General features: G+C 35.6%; 1 protein-coding gene across 1 annotated transcript; it reads right to left on the bottom strand.

The window, feature by feature from the left end:
* Nucleotides 1-12,905: 12,905 nt before the first annotated feature.
* On the bottom strand, nt 12,906-18,604 carry LOC147861539 (E3 ubiquitin-protein ligase PRT1-like). The gene is made up of 7 exons (XM_087322796.1): nt 18,471-18,604; nt 17,117-17,145; nt 16,839-17,018; nt 16,034-16,351; nt 15,727-15,927; nt 13,540-13,610; nt 12,906-13,390 (listed from the first exon to the last, which is right to left on the bottom strand). Exons 1-7 carry the CDS (start codon nt 18,545-18,547, stop codon nt 13,106-13,108), a joined length of 1,161 nt encoding a protein of 386 aa, XP_087178922.1. The 5' UTR covers nt 18,548-18,604; the 3' UTR covers nt 12,906-13,105.
* Between the last annotated feature and the right edge of the window lie 2,738 nt (nt 18,605-21,342).

Raw genomic sequence — 21,342 nt, 5'->3', positions numbered from 1 at the left:
TATAGCCCTCGAGGCTCATTGGGTCTCTACAAAATATGTAGTTAAAACACTAAATGTGGAAAGATTGATAATCCTATGAGAGGTTATTGCTTCAATCATGGGGAATCAAATATCGATGAAGTTATTTAAGGGCAAACAAGGAATAAATAGAGAGATTGAAGGCAAACCAAATTAGCAAGGAGCCTTTCTATATTAGCTTTATGTTATAACCAATTAAGGCCTTAGTCTCATTGCAACAATAATGTATGTTGTGTATTCTACTCATAATATAAGCTCAATGTTGTGATGTCTTCTTCTTCTTTTGTAGTGAGAGAGGGACAAGTGAGTGTGGGATGCATCCTTTGAAGAAATCCCATCTTCGATATTAACTTATGTATATTGGAGCATACCCTTAGGGAGCTCCAATCCTAAGACCCTTTTAGAAATGTAGTGTTTTTTAGTTCAAAAACGACGAAGAGGAATGAATGAGATATGGTTATATTCTCATGTCACAAGCACCGAAAGGTAGCCATCAAACCATAGGCATTGACCAACACTCCCTCATAAGCGATGGTTATGTTCTACACTTTCGGAGGGTTGGCAAGAATAAACACATGTATACGAAGTGGATTCGTTCGTCTATGACAATTTGAAATCCTTGTTTGTATGTTCAATGAGGTCATTTAATTCCTTCAATTGTAAGAAAAGGAACCTTTGATTTTCAATATGAAATCTTCACTACATGCTAAATATATAGATTTGGGAATTAATAATTTTCAATTATATTCCTCATTATGCATCACAATATTTCTATTGTGGTGATCATTATTACTCTTGAACTTCATCAACATTTTCAAACTCTTCGAGAGTCTTTCAAAAGCCTCAGTGTTGACGATATTGGGTTTTATGAATTATTAATTTGGTCAATGGACCAATCTAGGTGGAGGATTCTAGTTAGCTAATCGCTTGTCTTCTTCGAGGGAAATTGAAGGACTTTTGTGATGGATAGTGTGTCATGCACAAATATATCATGTTTCCAGCCATAATCAAGGCTAGGATTTACATTCCCGTTAGAAAACTCATTTTCTTGATTCAAACTAGTAATGTCTTTATAAAATGTAAAGTTTACGGCCAGCCCGTTCACTACAATAAGGAAAACCCCTCCATGTAAGCTTATGACAACACGTAGAGGAAAATCATTCTAACTTTCTAGTTCATATGAATGCTATGTGCAAGGGGAACCCTTTCATGATTGTATTTTCTCTCTTAAAACACAAATTTAGGTTTATTAAGGTTCCACAAAAAAGTTTGAAGGTTGTGACATAATGCTAAAATATGAGTATGGAGTAACAGAATAATTCCCTATCTATATCACTTAAGTAGTGCTTATGAGTATTTTATTGGTCCATTAAAAGTCCAAGGTTTCCTCATTCTACAAAAGCTTTGATGTTGTAAACTCCTCATGAGACTTAGCATTTGCTTTGCATCTTGAGTCACTTCTGAGGTCTAATGACAACCTGGACGCATCCCATCCAACCTCGCATTATCTCATGATATACCTTACCCACCACCACCTCCTTTAGTACTTGTTTATTTCTTGTCACCCCTTTGCATATTTGAGATTCTACTTACTAAGAAATTTTAGTCATAAAACATCATTGGATTAACATGTCATTGAAACCCATCCAAATAACTTATTCTGCTTTGCAAACTTGAAATCTTGATGTTGTGTATCACAAATTTCAAGAGGGGAGAATTATCAATTGTCGTACGTCTTCCTCATGCCAACCACCCATCCAATTCTTGGTTCAACGTTTCCCCCAATTAGCATAAAACATTTGTCGCATTTATTGGTTTGAGTTTATGATTGAGTGTATGTAGATTATTTCTCAAAACAATATTATAAATGTAGCTATATATAGATTCCATGCATATGTGACTTTATCCAACGTACTTGTATCATAAGATACGACACTGACAAGGATTTGAGGTAGTTCGTCTTGAGGAAAAGGTCGAATATCTAAAGATAGCCACCAAACAAAAGTCTTATTCTTGAACCAAGTAAAGTAGTTAAAAATGAAATGTAAGTTATTGTTTCTCCCTAGAACTTTCCACCTTGGAGAGAGTCATGAAATGTGCTCAATTTGATTGTAGTTGTCCATCATTTATTCGTGAGTGTTTGACTCAACAAATGTATATTGTTGAATTTGTGTGAAAATACAAATTGTTCATGTGCATGAAGATATCAAGCAAATATTGTATATATCCTCTTTATGGCAAAAATGCAAGCTCACATTTTTTATTTTTGGATTGTGAACGGTTGAAACCAACATTTAAGATAAGATAATTGCTCAAAAACATTTATTTTTTCAATTTGGATTCATCTTCTTAATCATCACAAAATATCGCATTGATGGCATGTTGATAAGGATAGAGTCATGTTGGAAATTCCAAAAGGCGAGGTTTCTTTGTTGTTTACCGTTACTTGAAAGTATTATTTTATGGTTGAGTAAGGAAAATGAAAGTCAAAGGATGAGATCACTTTGTCTTGTGGTTCTACTATCATGGTTTTAACTTTTAAGTTAACGACATTCTTCTAATGACAACATCAATTAGTGTTTTAGGTCTATATTAGTTTCAATTTTGTATTGGGAAAAAGTTTTATAATGTACATTAGATATAATTTGTTAACATTTCACAACTTTGACATTCTCCATTAATGATAGTCCATGCAAGGTATGCTTAAGGTATACAATTTTTCTAGAAGAATGTGAATGCAAGGGTCAATATTACTAGAAAACGCACAACAAAAGCCCATTGTTATGACTTTGATATGGTCATGAATGTAGATAATCCTTACAATAATCTAATGCCTTGCAAAACATATATCTTACCATTTAAGGAGTGTTTTCAATTTTGTATTGGAACTTCATCAGTAAGATAACCGCCCGAGAGTCGGCTGCTGCGAAGGTCTTGGCACACATTTCAAGTTCTTCCCACAATAATCACCAAGTTTTGGCAAAAAATTTGGAAACAACAACACGTGAGGCGAATTACCATGTTCCGATGGCTATTAATACATAAGTCCCTACCGATGGGAGCATGGCAATGTGGGAACCTTAGCTCTCCTAATTGTGTAGAGTGTCCACATGCAGTAGAATCATATATGACACGCTTTGTGGGACTGCCCAATGTCCCATCGAATATGGCGGAGGGTTGGCCGCTTGTTGCAATTATGCCAAGTGCAAGGCTCAATCAAGTGGGGAAATATATGTTGGCTATCATGGCAGGCCGCAATTGGCAGATACGAGCATCAGGAGGAGGGGATGACTTTGGTGATAAAAGCACAAGAGGTCTTTTTCTCCTCCAACGGCAATGTCCACTCCACTCCTCTTAATGACAAATCTCAAGAGGTGTTGGAATTGGTCAGCCCAATAACTCTTTCGATTCTACAGAAACAACGATGTAAGCGAGTATTCTCCAACCAAACCGCACATCCAACTAGGTTACTACAAGAGATATGGAGTAAAATTGTAGCCACTCTGAAGAGCCAACATGATGGCCTTAAGGGCGGCTCCGAGGGATAAAGACAACGAATAGCCTTCATCCAACAATGGTCGTCATCTCCCTTTCTTGAGTCAGTGGGCATCCACATAAGATGGAACTATCGTGTCCCTTCAGGGATTTGTACATAATCGTCTCATTTGTAAAATTTTATAACTAATGGAAGGAGTTTTTTTTTGGAAAAAAAAAACAAAAGAGTGTTCCAAATGGAATGTGGCCTTAGGTCACACAGTCACATCAAGGTTTCACATGACTATCTCAAGAATAATGTTGTCATGACAATGGAAGTATCAATATAGTGGCCTTAATTAATTGGCATGTGAACACAACTATACACAAATATTTTTACGATCCAATAATATTCATGTACAAAACAGTCATTAACTAAAGAGCAAAAGTATGTGCATGTAGAGTGAATGACACATTTTGTGAAATGTATAGGGAGTGTTACACAAAACTTCCCCATGGAAACTTTGTTATGCTTATCTTCCAAAATTTGGGTATAATTTTTCAATGCAAATGCACACTCATTTTCTTCAATGCGTAATCTTTTAACAACAAGACATCCATTGTTCTCTCACAAACAAATGAACATAATAATGCTTGCTTACAAATATTCTATGTGTCAAACATCATGACATTGCATTTGAAAGATCCTGCTAGATGATGTAAATACATTTCTTAAATTCTCATTGTTTGGTTAAATTTTGATATCAAATGGTAATTTAATGAAAAAAATTTTACACTTTTATTACGAACCTAGTTATTGAATGAATCTATACATTAATTTAAGATATTATGCAAGGCATTGTTTCATTCTCTCTTTACGAAGGTGTACAAAAGTGAGGAAGTTTCGATTAGGTTAGAGCCCTTTATGCATTCATGTTTAAAGCAGAGAAGGTTTGGTCCCCAGAGGCTCTATGTGTTGAGGCATTTTCCCTTTTGTGAAGTTCCTAATAAGACCAACCCTTTTTCTGTTAGAGGTATCCTTTTTCTTTATGACTCTGTTAGCTGTAAATATCCTTGTATGTGGTGTGTACATGTGCATGCTGAAATTTCAAGACACTTGGTATAATTTCAAGTTGGTGATCGTGGAAGCAAGATGATGTGAAGGCTAACATCCTTTTGCTGAAAGTTCATAATTTATAAAGATGACCTTCTTTGAGATGGAAATTGACTTATAACTTCATATACCACAACAAAAGCACGAATAACTATTTTGTATCCATTACCAGAAATTGATGTACAAAATTATGTGGAATGATACACGATGATTCTTGTTGCCACATGTCAAGGATGTCATTTATGCTAGATTGGGCATTTGGCACAATGTTTGATATTGCTTTCCTTGACATTATTGTAATTTGTACGTAATACAACACCTCAAGACAATTCAAAAGAGTTTATCAACCGATAAGATGATATATCTAATGTTTTTATAATTTTATTGTTCATGTGTTTTATCCTCTAGAGTAACATTCCTTGGTCCATTTTCCATATGGTATTGTCTTATGTTTTATATTTTCTATATAGGTACACCGTACATATAATTGAGGTGGACAAATCATCTCAAACATTGCATAACATGAGATATGCCTTTATGTAAGCATTGAAATGAGAGCAAGTAGCTACCACTATACACATAGATATCATGTGTGGAAACTTCTAATCCAAATTTAACCAAAATAATTAAAAAGCTTTATTTTGTTTGAGCATTTCATCTAGTGTGGGGCATATTGTCCATCCATTAGGCATTCAACCAAAATTTAGTCGGAAATTGAAGACTTTTTGAGGCATTGCAATTCAAACATACAGTCATGGCACATGTAGAAGCATGTGCGCAAGTAGTTTAGGAGTCAATGTATGGTCTACGAACACTAAGAAATGCACAAGGTATCCCAAGCAAGGTAGCCACATGTCTAATGAGCACACACATAGTACTTAATGTATAAATGGCATGTGGGCATAACAGTTCCATATAGGCTTATTGTAGTTCTCCTTAGTATTCAAAAATAAAAACTAACTTTGAAAGTCAATACTGAATGTATGCAATTTTTCAAATTTCAAAGATCACAAGCTAGTTTTTTTAAGGGGGTTTATTATAAGGTCAACGGAACAACAAAGATTGTTGGAGGATCCCATTTTCAATGGTACATGATCTCACCCAAGATCTTGTTTCTAGGATCAAAACCTACAAAGAAATGATGCATAGTTCACAATTATATTTAGCATTTCATCTATCTTAGATCTACCACAGTTATAGAATTAGTTAAGATTATCTCAAAGTTGCTTTCGGTTCACTAAAAATGTTATTGTGATTGTGGCCATTGAAAAAACACGATTGATTGTGCAAGAGTCAAATGCCGAAGTCGTCATCACATGATTTGAATCGAGTCCTACGCAATTATAGTTTCCTTCAAGTTATGACAAGGTGAATGTGTGATAATGTGGTTAAAATAATGCTTATTAATATTATCCTTTCTTTAGATCTAAGGGCTCTCCTATTCTTATTCTTAGAAGAGTTTAATAATTCACAACATTCTCCATCAATAAGGGTTTATAATATCTTACAAGTAGTTGGAGTAAAATGCCAAACTGCAATTACAAAAAAGCTATATAAACCTTGTCAATATAATAAATAATAGATGACCTCCATGTTCCATTCAATATTGCCACTAACCATGTCTAGGACAACCTTATTAAATACTAAGTTGTGACCATGTACATATATATAACAAACTCTCATACATGATACTACTTCTATGATTTCCCTTTCCATATAACATGAACGGACTTCTCCAACATTTTGTCAAAAAGGGCAATGAAGACTATTGATAGAACATGCCAATGAGGTTAAGAGCCATATGAAGAATATAAATTGAAGTATTGAGGAAACCTTCACTTAGAAGAATCAAATTAGTTGAGTTTGAAATATAATATTCCTTATGTTGGTGCAAATCACTCTCATTTTCGCGCATATTTTACAATTGAGACTTGTGTTTAATAAATATATGTTTTTTTAAGATATGAACTAGATTTCAAGCATGGTATCACTCTAGAACTTTAGACTATATATCCATGAATCAAGTAATGATTCAACATGCAGAAAAAGATTATGTTTTTGAAGTTGAATTCTTCCATATGTTAAGTTTAAGTATCACATTTATTTTTGGACATTCAATGTTTTATCATCCAAACCAATGAATACGCCTAATTTGGTATAATGCTAATGGCAAGAACAATGTCTTTTTTTACACAAGTTACATCTCGAGTAAAGCAAGAACATAACTAAGAACATAACTACGTTTTTGGGAAAAAAAAAGAACATAACTACGAACATTAGTAGGAGGGGGTGACATTGGTGATAAAGACACAAGAGATCTCGTTTTCCACAACCGACAATATCCACTCAACTCCCATCAATGTCAAAGCTCAAGTTGTGTTGGAATTAGTCAACCCAATAACACTGAACTCTCAGGAAACTACGTTGTAGGTAGGTATTCTCCAACCAAACTGTTCATCAGGCAACATTACTGTAGGAGATATGGAGTGAAGTTGTAGCCACGGCCCACACTAAAGAGCCAATATGATGGCATCACAGGCGGATTAGATGGAGCCGAAAGACAATGATTAACCTTCATCCAACAATGGTCGTCCTCCCTCTTTCTTTAGTCAATAGGTCTCCACATAAGATGGAACCATCGAGTCCCTTCTAGGATTTGTATATAACATTCTCAATTGTAAAAATTTATAACTAATGGAAGGAGTTTTGTTTTTGGAAAAAAGAAAAGAAAAGCAAGAACATGACTATAAATTATATATGTTTTATCATTATTCAAATATGAAAAACATCGACTATTGGACTAAAAATGAAGTTATGATTGGTTACAAACCCTTGGAGGTCAAGCGTTTTGTTGTATAACAAGATTGCCTACAACACGATCCGTAGTTCAATCATGTTTTCACTCAAAAACTCAAGCAATGCTTCGAAATGAAGACCGTGGACTCTCTCAACTCCTCCAATATTGGGATGAACTTAGAAGAACCATGTCCCGCCAAAAAAAGTAAAAATAAAAATAAATGATTCACCATAGGATCATGGATCTAAAGCAATTTCATGGCTTCGAAGATTGGGCCATCAACATTAGTTTGTTATTGCAGAAGTCTAACAACATGACCCATCTACAATAATGCCAAGTTTGGTTGCATGAATAAGAGGTGAGGAACATGTACTCAACACAATGTTAATATTTTTAACCCTTCAAGGGTACAAGCCAAGCAACCACTCTAATTTGGCAACAGGGTAACCTCATGAATCTATAAGTGATCATTTGTGGGGATGTGTAAATTTGTTTACATGGTATATTAAGGAAATGCTCGAGCCACTCTAATTTTGAAACAAGGTAACCTCATGGATCTATAAGTGATCATTTAGCGGGATGTGTAAGTTCGCTTACATGGTATATTGTTAAAACATGTTTTTAATACATGGTTCTTCTATTTTACGCTCCTATTTTCTACAAAAATTTATAAAATCTTCGATGGTGCTCACAAAAGAAACGTGTCTCCACCAAATACTCCTATTTCATGTTTCTTTTTATTCTACAATCTTCATAGCTTTGGTTGTGATGCTCAACCATGACTACAATTAAAGTACCATACTATAGAACCTAAAGTCATGACTCATGACCTGATGTAAAATTGAGATTTATAAACATGCCTAGAAACATCGATACAATGTTTTGATGGCGCCTCTTGTTGAATTATGTATAGGATTACATGTGTAGATTGATTTTATGAGAAATTTGGCAAAACCATAAGAGTGTTTTGGCACGTATTCACACGTCATGAGTGACTTGAACAAAGAGGCAACTTGTAACTTTAAAGGCTTAGAGGGAAAAGAATAAACTATTATTTTACATTCACAATATCAAAAACAGCATGAGTGAAATTTGAGAGCAAGAGTGAGAAGTAGAGTAAACACTAAGCGGTGGCAAATGCCATATTAGTTAAGGTCCCATATGAACCCTTATTTATAGTTTTGGTAAAAGAATAACAATACTACAAATCATTGTACTATATAAGGATAACTTCCAACTCCAGGCATATGAAACTTTAGTACATCCAACCTTAGTCAAGTGTGACAAAAAAAGAAATTTCGCACTACGTAAATAGGGTACCAAGTTCTAAACCTAAGTGGTTTAAACAATGATCTAGCTTATCCTCACAAGATGAAGGAGGTAGACAAGGCACTCAAATTTGTGACTTCCACTGGATGAAGTAGTGCATCACATTGATGTATCATGTACTTGGTCTTAACTACATCCCCTTGTACCCAATTGATCACACAAGGCCTTCACACATCGTTTGGCCTAAAATCTAGCACATCAATTCTACCCAATTGATGAGACAATGTCTTTAGACAATGTTTGGCCTAGAATCTAGATCCATCAACCAATTAATCTTAATGGCCTTATGGATAAGCTTCACTTCATTTGAACAATCATGGTATTGGCTTTAAGCATGCTCAAGATTCCATGTGATGATATTATCACACTTATGCCCATGTTCTAGGTTGGTTTCAAGCATTACCCTCTACCATGGTGAAAAACCTAAAATGATCATAGTATGGCCATGAATGATTGTTGCCATAGCTTGGAAACTTCAGCATTCATGTAAATGATGAAGTGATGGTACGTTTGTGTCAACATATAACATAGATTTTTGGTTCAAAGGTCACATGAGAGTAGTCAAACACAAATATACCATTCAACTTCATACACAACACTAATTGGCCTAAAACATGGTAACTTCAAAAATTAGTTTTCCAAAAGTGATAGATTCATGAAATCTTATGTACCAACATGCAAGTTGCAAATGTTGCCTCTTGCCATAAAACTTTAAAAGTAGTTGATGATTGGACCAACATAGACATGGTATTGATAAAATGCAACCCAACTCACTTTGTAATATAGAAGAGAGATGTTCATAACACATCACTCTGCATGATTCTAGTGTTGAAAGCATGACCTAATAGTAACCATATTTCAACAGCTTTGAATTCACATCCTTACGGTTGCAATGCACGGAGTCTACCACAACATAGACATGCGTGTTTAATATAATAAAATGGTGAGGTCAAAACTTGCTCTCTTATACATTGAATAGGCATTGTTTTCATATTGTGCGTTAGCAACTATAATTGGTTTTCAAGGTTTGAATCCTACCTTCTGAAATCTGGCCTTGACATTTACAGTGAACCAATATGAAAATGAGAACCTCAAAAATAATCACACAAGAATCATGAACTTTTTGGAGCATAGTAGTGTAACATGGACTCTCTCTTTGTATGACTTTGAATTCACATCCTTACGGTTGCAATGCAAGGAGTCTACCACAACATAGACATGCATGTTTAATATAATAAAATGGTGAGGTCAAAACTTGCTCTCTTATACATTGAATAGGCACTGCTTTCATATTGTGCGTTAGCAACTATAATTGGTTTTCAAGGTTTGAATCCTACCTTCCGAAATCTGGCCTTGACATTTACAGAGAACCAATATGAAAATGAGAACCTCAAAAATAATCACACAAGAATCATGAACTTTTTGGAGCATAGTAGTGTAACATGGACTCCCAATCAGAAGTGGGACTCACCAAGGGACTCAATCCCAATCCATGTCCCAATAGGGGTGCCACCCTGGGTTGGGACGGCCAGTCCCAACGGACTACCCAACGGCCATATCTTGGCCTATATCTCCTCTTGTAACCTTTGAAGCGCTCTAGTCCCTCAACATCTTTTTGGGAGGTTTTCCCGACGGATCTTGGCTGAGTCCCGACTCGTCCCAGCCTTATTTTTTGTTTGTGCCAACTTGGGACTGTTATAAGCTTGTATCTCTTCATCTTTTGCCCCAATTTTCTTTGTCCCATCCGTGTTTTCATGTGGTTTTCAGAACCCCATAAAATAGAGGCATAACACTTGGAACACGAGTTGGGAAAAGACGCAATGCCGAGACGGGACAAGGTGACCAAAGAAAGAGATAGCGATGGGCAGAGTAGATCAAACTCGGAATCTGAAGCAATCGAGGTGCCACCGACGAGAGGGAACCGGGTGGAGATTACTTTGGCCAAATTGGTGGAAATCCTCATGGAGAAATTGAAGGACGGAAGCTCACCAAGGAGCCAAAGAGAAAGGGTCAAGGAGGAAGATGACTTTGGAAGCTACAAGCCGGTACCCCCGAGGGCGTACGTTGGGATGAAGGGAGTCCTTGATGCTTAACAAGTGTGGATCTGTGACGCAGTGTTTTTTGGAGCAAAGTCAGGTGAAAAGAGCATGGGTAAAGGTAGTGAGCCAATACCCCGAGAGCAACGCCTACAATTGGTACTTATTGGAGCAGTGGGACCGTTCGAGGATTGGGAGGATTTCAAGCGAAGGATAAGGGAGTATTTCATTCCATGGAATGAACCTTTTAAGTTGAGAGATGAGTGGAGAAATCTAACTCAAGTGTCGGAGAAACTCAAGAGTTATATTTCCAAGTATAGGAAATTGATGCTTCAAAATACTAATATGTAGATTGCATGCATGGCTTCCTCTATGGACTTCGATCATTGACGCAAAGAGAGGTGGCAAAGATGGAGCCAAAAACATTGGAAGAAGCGGTCAAAGTAGCAGAGCTGGTTGATGATTGGGAGGTGTCCCAACACAAGGAAGAACCCCTGGAGAGACGGCGTAGCTCGAGGACTAATGATGGACCGAAGATCGAAGGCTAGACCAAGAAGGCAGAAAGGCCTAGCAAAGACAAAGGCAAAGTGAGTGAGAACAACTCAAAAGAACCAAGGCGTGAACCCAAGTCACGAAGGTTCTTGGGACAGTTTTGTGAGCTTGATGGGACTCAAGCTCCACGTTACCCGGGTGAATGTGGTGCTCCGGTGCTCCTGTATTGTCCCAATTGGGACACAATCCCAATCTGAACTGGGACTCACCAAGGGACCCAATCGTAGTCCCGGTCCTTGTTCCAAACGGGGCGCCACCTTGGGTTGGGACAGCCAGTCCCAACAGCTAGTCCCAACGGCCATATCTTGGCTTATATAAGGAGAAGCTACTCCTCATTTTGCTGATTGAACTCTGAGTTCTTATCTCTCCTCTTGTAACCTTTGAAGCGCTCTAATCCCTCCCCACTTGTCCCAACCTCGTTTTTGGTTTGTTCCAACTTGGGACTGTTGTAACCTTGTATCTCGTGAATCTTCATATAATATAAATCATCTTTTGTCCCAATTTTCTTTATCCCAACCATGTTTTCATGTGGTTTTGCCACAACCATAAAATAGGGGCATAACAACATTAATGAAGCAATTAAAATCACTATGAATTACTAAATCACATCATTATTCTGCCCCATGCCTCTATACAACCACCAAATTACACAATTACAACCATCTTCCACAATTTAAGTCAGGGCTCTTGAAGCAATCCATGATTATGCTAAAGACATACGCATGCAATCTCAACAACATAGACATCCCACTAGTAGATGCGTTATCAACCATACTCTTCTTTTGGATGTTGAACAAGGTTGCCAACAAGTTGGAAAAAGTTTGTATTTAGTAACAGTTCATATGCCTAGTTGAGTGTTCTCTCACAGAAATAAATGGTCATATGAGACCATAAGCAAAAAGACATTCTTTACAACTTGTTTTCATCTTACCAATCCAAAAACCGGCATCAGAAAGCATATTCAAGTGGTCATCATCAAGAGCTCAGGGGGAGGTGGGTTCACAATTCAAAATGAACGTTCTGGAGTCTTCGAGGAGGTTTTCGTCCTCGCTATTCTTTGTCCTGGTCTTCTTTGATAAGGTATGTATCTTAGCAGCACGCTTTCCAGCCTCTCAACTTGTAATGCTCCAGAACTACAACACCAGTGTCCGATTCCTGGATGGTGCATATTACCTGTCCTTCACCTGGTTGTTTTCTGCCTTTGCCCTTTTTATTGAATTTGTAAACAAGATATGCAAAGAGAGACGAACAGAAAAAGAGAGGCACACGGTAACAGCAACAGCATCCTGCACTAGTTGGTAATGTCACTCACGTCTGTTGCTAAGCCCAGAGTTTCTACTTCTTGACATTAATGCATCATGGTACCACTTCCAACCCAGGTACCAACTTTGTACACAACAACTACCAGGAATCATTGACCTCCAGCTCTCCTGATGTTTTTAATTTCCTGAGAAGTGTGTGCTGCTAGCCAGGTTTGGTTTTTTTATTGTAAGGGGATACAAGAATAAGAGTAAGTCTCCCTGCTTCCCACAGGATATTTGCAATAGAGAGTAAATCCTAACCAAACCAACTCAGATGCAAAATATGCATAAAAGTAAAAAACTGATTACAATGACTTACATAATCTGTGGTAAAACCTAAGGCTTCCCCATCCCTCATATGAGCTTTTATAAAACATAAAAGAATAATCTTTATAAGAAAATTGTTTACAATAGAAACATGGCCATCTATCCTCACGATGTATACGTACTTGAGTGTTGCCATAGAGTCAATCCTTCATTTTTACTATCCAAGAAAAGTAGCAATATAATCATCAAAGTCATCGGGATGCATTTGCTGTCCTTGCCTTTGTTGCTCTTGTTGGCGCCGTCGGCGTTGAATTGTACCATTTTGCATGTTAAAGATTAAACCTTGTTCAACAAATTCAACCATGCGGTGGTTCCACTTATGTTCTTGATTGAACCTCCCAACAAAGTCTCCTCCTTTCTTGTAGCAAGGTTCGCAAAGATCAAAACCAATCTTTTCTGGACAATCTTTACATTGGTACCGACAGCCTATTATGGGATACATCTACACACAATTGAACCCCAATTTTTTATTTTCCATAATGTTTGTACCACAATCCAAAATTTCCAATAAAAAACTTATGTTGATAAATACAATCCTTAAATGTGAAAACGGATGAGAAAAATAGAGCGGTTTTATCTTTTTTTTCTTACCCCACACCCGTCACATCCAACACCTGCATGAAGATGGCCTTCTACACATGCGTTTGTATTGCTAAGATTACCTGATAATGTAAGGAAGTAAATTAGCTAGCTAGTTGGCCCAACTGAAATCACGTTGATCACATAAATAATACCTATGTGTGCTAAATATTTTACAGCTTCAATATCTCTGATTGAAAAACAAAACGTAGCCTAAGAAGGCAATTAACATGACCATTAAATAATTCGCTACATTTCACTTTTCAGAATATATCTTTATGTTTTCTCATTGCCCAATGTGAATTGTTATTCTTTTCATTGATTTTCAGAAGTTTTTTCTCATTCGCAAAAATATTTGCTGAAAACCATCCTCTTTAAAGATCAACAAATCCTCAAGCTTAAAAAAACTAACTGATAGCAAGAATTGGGAAACAAGGATTAGGAATTGTTGATCCATTACAACAGTCAAAAGCTTTGCTTGTGAAATTGGCGATTAGGGGATTGTTACCAGGATCAAAACCATGGAAACAATTGTTACACGAATTGCAATGGAGAATGATGGCCCAGTTTTCGATGGAGTTTTATGGAAAGACAATAAGTTGGCTATTTCCACAAAATGGGAAGACAAATTTGCTCGATCTGCTCTTAATTCATGGAAAGATGTCTCTCTCAATATAGTTAAGAGATCTCCAAAAACAGAAGCTGAATTCTGTAGACAACCCCTGATTTGGAATTCGTCTTTCACTGACCATAGGGGACATATGTTGGGAAGGTGTACTTGATGTTCATGGGCAGAATTAGATCGAGAATCTGCACAATAGGTGCATGGACAACATTTCTGTCTACATCTATGGACCAAAGAGTGATAATGCGTAACAATATAAGGAGCAGAAAGACAATGTATTCTGTGATACAAGCCACCCTTTCTAATATTCAGATGCAATTTGGATCTTCTACACAAAAGCGGATAGGTTTACTTACTCCATTGGATGTTTTGATTGGAGGAAAGGCCTATATTGGGGAATAAGCTTTTATGTCCTTTGATGTACAGGATGATGGTAGGTGAACTTTCACGTATACGGAAACTAATTTGCATAAATTTTGTTTGCATAAAGAAGTGAGGGTGATTGCAAATGATGGATCAAATTCGGTCTTAGATCCAGATCCACAAAAGGTGAATCCTGTTTGGAGGATTTGGATTATAAAAAGGAGACCAATATCTCGATTAGCTTGGGATCCTGGAGAACTGTATTGGAAAGTGTGGGTTCAAGCTCGGGTAAAACATGTGCTTTTTTTTCAATATTCTATGAAGATGGTAGGAAAATATTAGGTGCTAGATGAAGGAAAGAACCGACCGCAAATGTTTTCTCAAGAGATTTTGGAAATACTTGTAGGGCATAAAATGAGTAGGAAAATTGTTTGTTTCCGTTGTTGTTGGTTCATAGAGCTATATCAGTTAATGGATGCTAATGAATCTAGTAGAGACTGCTAAACATTGTTTGTAGAGTTGTGACTTTGCGATGGAAATATGGAAAAGAATCATAACAGTGTTAATACCAGTATATCCTTGAGCAATGTATATATGGGGAGCGGTATTATGGGCGGTGGTAAAAGATAAACCAATGGTATATGAACAAGAGGATGTTGCAAATGCTCTTGCTATGAGACATGGTTTATGATGCTAAAAACATTTATACCTTTGAATCCACAAATAGAGATTGATAAACCTGAAATATGGCAATTGGTAAGTAGTATAAAATTTTAGTATATTCGGAAGGCTCGATGTTTGATGGTATTCCAAAATGTGACTGAAAAAACTGCCCAAATAATTTTTGCGAGTTGGATAGAGATTGTGCATAATCTCAGAGGTTCTCAGAGTGGTTCTGAGACAAAAGAATATTTTATAGACAGATTTCTGATAAGGTGGAGTGATTCCGAAGTATTTGTTTAAGCCAACAATTAGAATTTAGCAAGGGGCTCATTACCAAAAGATACATCTTTTATGTATAGCCTTAGGGCATTTCTTAATACTAATGTAGTATCTTTCTTGAAAAAAAAAAGAATTGGAAAACAATGTGTGAATTCATTTCTCATTCATGTAAAGGAAAACAATCCAAGGTATACATATAAACAATCATCGTCACATTTTTTACACGATCTACAACAATAATAATAATGACGAAGAAGAAAGAGACTTACAATCATCTAACTGAATTGTCTCTATAGTATTCTGATGCATTACTTCCTCCTTTCTGTTTATATATTCAGTTGGAAAAATAGACTCTAGGTACTCCTGCAGCTCCAAGCATATAAAAAGTGACCCTCCAGGGTGAATATTTGTGCATGATGGACAACGAAAGCTTGTGTTTTTTGGCATTTTCAAGCACGATGCACAAAAAACTGGTTTAAAAAACAGTCAACAAAAAACAAAGCTTCTGAATTAGTTTTCTGCTTAAAGTTTTCTGAATTAGTTCAATTTTATTTTTTTAAATGTTCTAGCATTCACCTTCACCACAGTTTAACACAATTGGGCGATAAACTAAACGATGACATAACGAACATGCGAAGTCATCCACTGTCAATGAACTTTGAGTGAGAGATATATCACTTGAACCACAATCAATTATCTCTTTTGATAATGATGGGGATTCATGAGAGACATCTTTGAAGGCCACAAGAGATGATTGGATGGAACTTCCTCGAGGTGTAGATAAGGGAGTCAACTTATCCACCTTTAATATAGAGGTCCCTTCCAATGAGCGAGGACTCCAATTATGCTTTAACTCTAGTTGAGGTGAAAATATTTGCGTTTGTTCCTCGGTACCTTGAGAGAAGATCAAAGAAGAGTCAAAATATGTTCTTTGTAAGAACAAAAACAAAACAAAATTTCCAGAAAATGCCAGTCTTTTTAAATGTATTTGCCAAAATGCAGCCAAAATACCACAGTTTTTCATTTAGTCTGAAAGTGTAAGAATCAAAATCTTTAATTAAGACCGTGCTACTGATAATCAGTTAATCAAGTGTCAGTTATGAATTGATTAATAAAGTAATGTGCCATTAATGAATGGATTAAGTAAGCCATGTTTCAATTATCACCCAAATCTTGATTAAATGGTTCTGCATTACTTAATTAGCACAACATTAATCACACCACTTGTAAAGTTTTCAGATTAGTTTAGCAAAACATTGTAGCATTGAGCAAGTACAAAAACATATGCAGCATTTAGGCAAAATTTTCATCAAATGAGAGTAATTTTGAAAACAATTTCAAAAGAACATATCATCACAAATAATAGAGAAGGAACACCTACGTTGGATTTCTTGTCTTCGCTTCTGATATTCGTCTGGAAAAGCTTTACTGAGCGCAAAATGAAGCAACTGACAAACCCTTGGAAAGTACATATAGGGTCGTCTACAGATGGAGCAGTGAGACTCCTTCTGGACATTCATGGCTTGAAATACACACCAAAAGCAGAAAATATGACCACATGCTGCAATGATTTACCATACACAAAATCATCATGAGTCTTGAGGCTGAAAATAATGTGATCATTGCTAGTATGTAGATCAGAATTCATTGGATTTTTACCTTGAACTATAGGCTTGTACACGAGCTCTCTGTGAAAAAAAAAAAGATTAATTATATTAAGTTAGATTGTATTGATGGGTGTCAAGCCAATGTCAGTGAGGTTAAATACAAGAATTATAAAAGGAGAATCAAAGATGGATGTAATTTTCATATTTTATGTACTATAATACATATATATGGGACAAAATGATCAAGTTCACATGTATCTCGCATTACAATTGTATCTGGTGTGCATTTCAACATGATCCCAACAATGAACTATATGTAAAGTAATAAACCCAATCAGAAATAACCCAGAATACTTGGTGATGGAAAATACATCGGATTTCCATCTAATCTCAGGGGGTCACTCCTAAATATGTGGAAGGAGAACTTCGTACACATATAATGACATCTATATCAGAATGCACCCACATAAAACATAAAAAGGGGCATATAGTATGCATTTCAGAATGAACATATGTGAGTTACACACGATTTTGGATTTATACATCAGATGCCATCCTTGTATAAACATTAGGGATAACAATTTAAATAAAATATCCCGATCGATCGAAAAAATTACAAAAAAGAATACCTATTAGTGATTGAGGATAACGATGAATAGAAAATAGCGCAATTGATAATAAAAAAAGAGCATTAGAGTACCCATTGGAGGTAACAAACAAAACAACTCAATTCATCAAACAGGGAGGACTGCAGTGTGTACAATCATATAAGGCAATAAAACGAAACAACCAAACTAATAATAAAAAGTTACAATGAAATTTCACAACAGAATAGAAATTAGCACAGAATACAAGACAGCCTGATTGATCAAAAGATTAACAGAGAACCAAGTAGAGATAATACAGAAAACAGAACAACCCAAGTAATCCAAATTAAAATTATAAACAAAATAACCCAATTGAGAAAAAAAGTGAACTTAGAAACAAATACAAGAATAATCATCAGAGGAGTATTAAAAATTAATTCATAAGAAGGCCTTTAAGGAAACATTTACAAGTAAATACTACAGTATCCATTAGAGATAACACATAAAACACGATAACCCAAAAACAAGAAATTTACTCAAATATAAAGATAATTTTTTATCAACTGGATTATTTTGTTGCCTTCTTCCTCCTTTTTTTTATTTTTTATCTTGATGGGTGTTGCAGGCAGATCCTAGAATAGACCTTAGACGTATACTCGAAATGAAAGCAAAACAAAATCAAATTTCAAAAGAAATACTACAACATCCAGTTACACAGATATAAAAGAAAAAAATGAAATCAAGAAATACAAAAAAAAAAAAAAAAAAAAAAAACCAATTGATCACAAATGCATTTTAATTAAGAGAGAAAGAACTTACAAGCAAATACTGCAGTTGAAATGCTGAGATTGAGGGTCATCAGAAGGCACAGATGTTTGCTGAGGTTGGGGGCACATCCTGGAGATTTGAGGAATGATTTGTGTGAAGAGGAAGGGGGAGGATACGCAGAAAACAAGAGAAGGAAATTAAGGGAAATTAATGGTCCCTCACGTGTTCAATGGTTGGGTTGTGGAAGAGAAACAAACAATATTCATGTGGGTGTTTAAGAAGAAAGCGAAGAAACTTTGTAGAAATAACCAAAAAACTCAAAAGAAATGGTGGTCACATGTCCCCACTTTTAAAGGCTCTCTCTGTCTTTGTCTTTGTCTTTGTCTTTGTCTTTGTCTTTCTCTTTCTCTTTCTCTGTCTCTATCTCTACTACTCCTCCACAATAAAGTATTTGTGATATTCATCTTGCCGTTCTAAGTTGGAAATGTGGGTCGCTAATAATGATTGGATATATCCCGCCATATATACACACACATGAAGCGAGAGACTGTATTTGTGTAGTTTGGACGCCAAAATCATGTGGACATGAGTAGAAAGAAGGGGAGGGGATGACCCGATGCATTAAAAGTCAAAGGAATTAGAATTGAATGAATATACATACAAATGTATATGTATAAATATATAATGGAGATACTTAAATGTAGAGAGAAATTTGTAGCTTGATGCATTGGATGGAGTGTGTAAACTTCAAAAAGGGGGGCGGAATCAACAATGCATCATCTATAGCCTTGTCGCATATAGACAAATGCATTATTATTATCCAATGTGAAGAAACCGTTACAGTCTATGGTATGCACCTACCTTGCCTATGGCAATGATCAACCTTGGGCTCTCTGACACTTTTATGGTGTTGATGCAGCAATTTTAATTACCAAGCCAATAAATAGCATGAATGTGCGTGAAACTGAGAGGAGTTGTTGGTAGTTGTAACATATCACAAAATCCAGAGTTTTTTGCACAATTGGAAGGTAAGTGGCATTGCAGCTTTTTAGGTTTCATATACATAGAGAGTGGACACAAGATTACCTGTAAGAATTTTTTCCTTTTGGAAAATATTTAGTCAGGCTAGCGATTTTCTATAACATGAGTTTAGGATTGTGGAGCAAATCATGGAATACTCTTCATTACTTTGGCAAATGGAAGCCCAATTTTCACAAAAAGTTTAGAGAAAACAAGAATACAATGAGCTTGATTCAATCACAAGATCTTAGTTTGCCATCATTTCTAAAAATGGCTAATAAGCAACTATAATAGCGAGAGTCCTAGAGAGGTTGAAACTTGAGAGAGGAACTAGTTATTTAAAGTAATAGCTAGAATGTCAAAGAGAAATCTTAGTTTTTTATTTATTTTTATGAGAAAAAATTGCTTCATATTAGTTAGGTGAATCACATATACATATGAGACTATGTACACTCTAAGTATCTATAGATACTGTACTATTTATAGGTTGTTTTCATATACATTTGGATATTGTCGTGTGACACCTTAGATAAAAAAAGGGGGGCAATCGTTGTCCACATAACAACAAACAATAGCATGAAAAAACTTGTTATTTTTCAACAAGCATTAAAACACGACTAACAAGCTTTTGAACGCAGCTCGATATTTTATGTATCATATAAGGATAGATCAATTAATCATTTAATGCATTGATCGTGTGGGGGTGCAATAGAGGGGAATCAACATGTTAATGTTTTGTATAGATGGATAAATTCATTGATCAATAGAGGAATTTGAATATTAAATGTAATGTTGAAAGAATGCAAGACACATGAATCAATAGTCTAAAGGAGTAAATAGAGAGTGGAAGTTAAGTGAATTAGACGTTTAACTACCATGTCAAGAATGAAATAAAAAACACTACATTTCTACCAAAAATATGTTCATTTTTAACACAATAGACAACTATTTTTCATCATGAAAAAGGTTTGCTTAATGGTAAACATATGTTTTGAAGGTTTTGCGGTAATAAATTCTATCATTAACTAGAGCCATATGCCTACCCACTCCTAGTCGATGAGGGTTAGATCATGGAGACAAAAAGGATACAAAATAACAAACCCAATTATAGACACAACATTGCACTAGGTGGCCACCATACGTAATGAAAAATCGTAAACTTTGGACAAAGGAATCAGGATTGATGACTCACTTCCATTGTGTTGACATTATCATGTATATGTTTGTTTAAGTTGTGTGCACTTCAAATTGAATTGTAAGTGTTACACATTATTTTCTATATGTACAATTGACACACTATAAAGAAATGTACATACATATGTACATAAGTATAAATGTGTATTTTCCATTATAAAATATCTTCCTATAATTAAAAATTATGGATCGTGAATAATACTTCATTGTATCACAAGGACGCTTACTATTCATACAATATTGAACAATATATATAGGTCACCTCCGTATAATATTCCATGGATACGGTTAATATACAATTCTAATGATTTAGGAATAGAGCACCAAGTCTAAGAGGACGACACAACAATTGGAGATGCAAAGGGGAATTTAAGCGGAATAGATATTTAACCATAAAGTGGTCATTTTATAAACCATTAGACAAATAGAAATGTTGAGTCTCAAAAAAGACATAGGGCTTAATCTTAAGTTTCATATGAATATGAGAATGTATAGATGAAGGAAAATGCTCAAGTTCATTGAACAAATTATATGATGCCACCTGATTGAGTTCATATTTAAGGATGTCATCACAACCCATGTTTCTACTGAAACTCATGTGTAAATGATGCCATGAAACATATGAAATGGGAATATTCGATTACAATTGAGTTATAGTGCCATTAATGGCACACGATACTTTACGAACAACAATATTCATGTTTAATTA

Source organism: Azolla caroliniana, unplaced genomic scaffold, assembly GCF_043228905.1.
Source record: "Azolla caroliniana isolate FFs.n. ecotype wild unplaced genomic scaffold, voAzoCaro1.0.p SCAF_7, whole genome shotgun sequence".
In the NCBI taxonomy this organism is placed as follows: domain Eukaryota; kingdom Viridiplantae; phylum Streptophyta; class Polypodiopsida; order Salviniales; family Salviniaceae; genus Azolla; species Azolla caroliniana.
This window is presented reverse-complemented; position numbering and strand designations above follow the sequence as displayed.

Excerpts from the sequence above, each read along its gene's own strand:
- LOC147861539 (XM_087322796.1), bottom strand. The coding sequence starts at position 18,547 with ATGTGCCCCCAACCTCAGCAAACATCTGTGCCTTCTGATGACCCTCAA. Across the intron at positions 17,019-17,116 it reads GTACAAGCCTATAGTTCAAG|CATGTGGTCATATTTTCTGC; the intron begins GTAAAAATCCAA and ends AAATCATTGCAG. Across the intron at positions 13,611-15,726 it reads GACAATTCAGTTAGATGATT|GTAATCTTAGCAATACAAAC; the intron begins GTAAGTCTCTTT and ends TTACATTATCAG.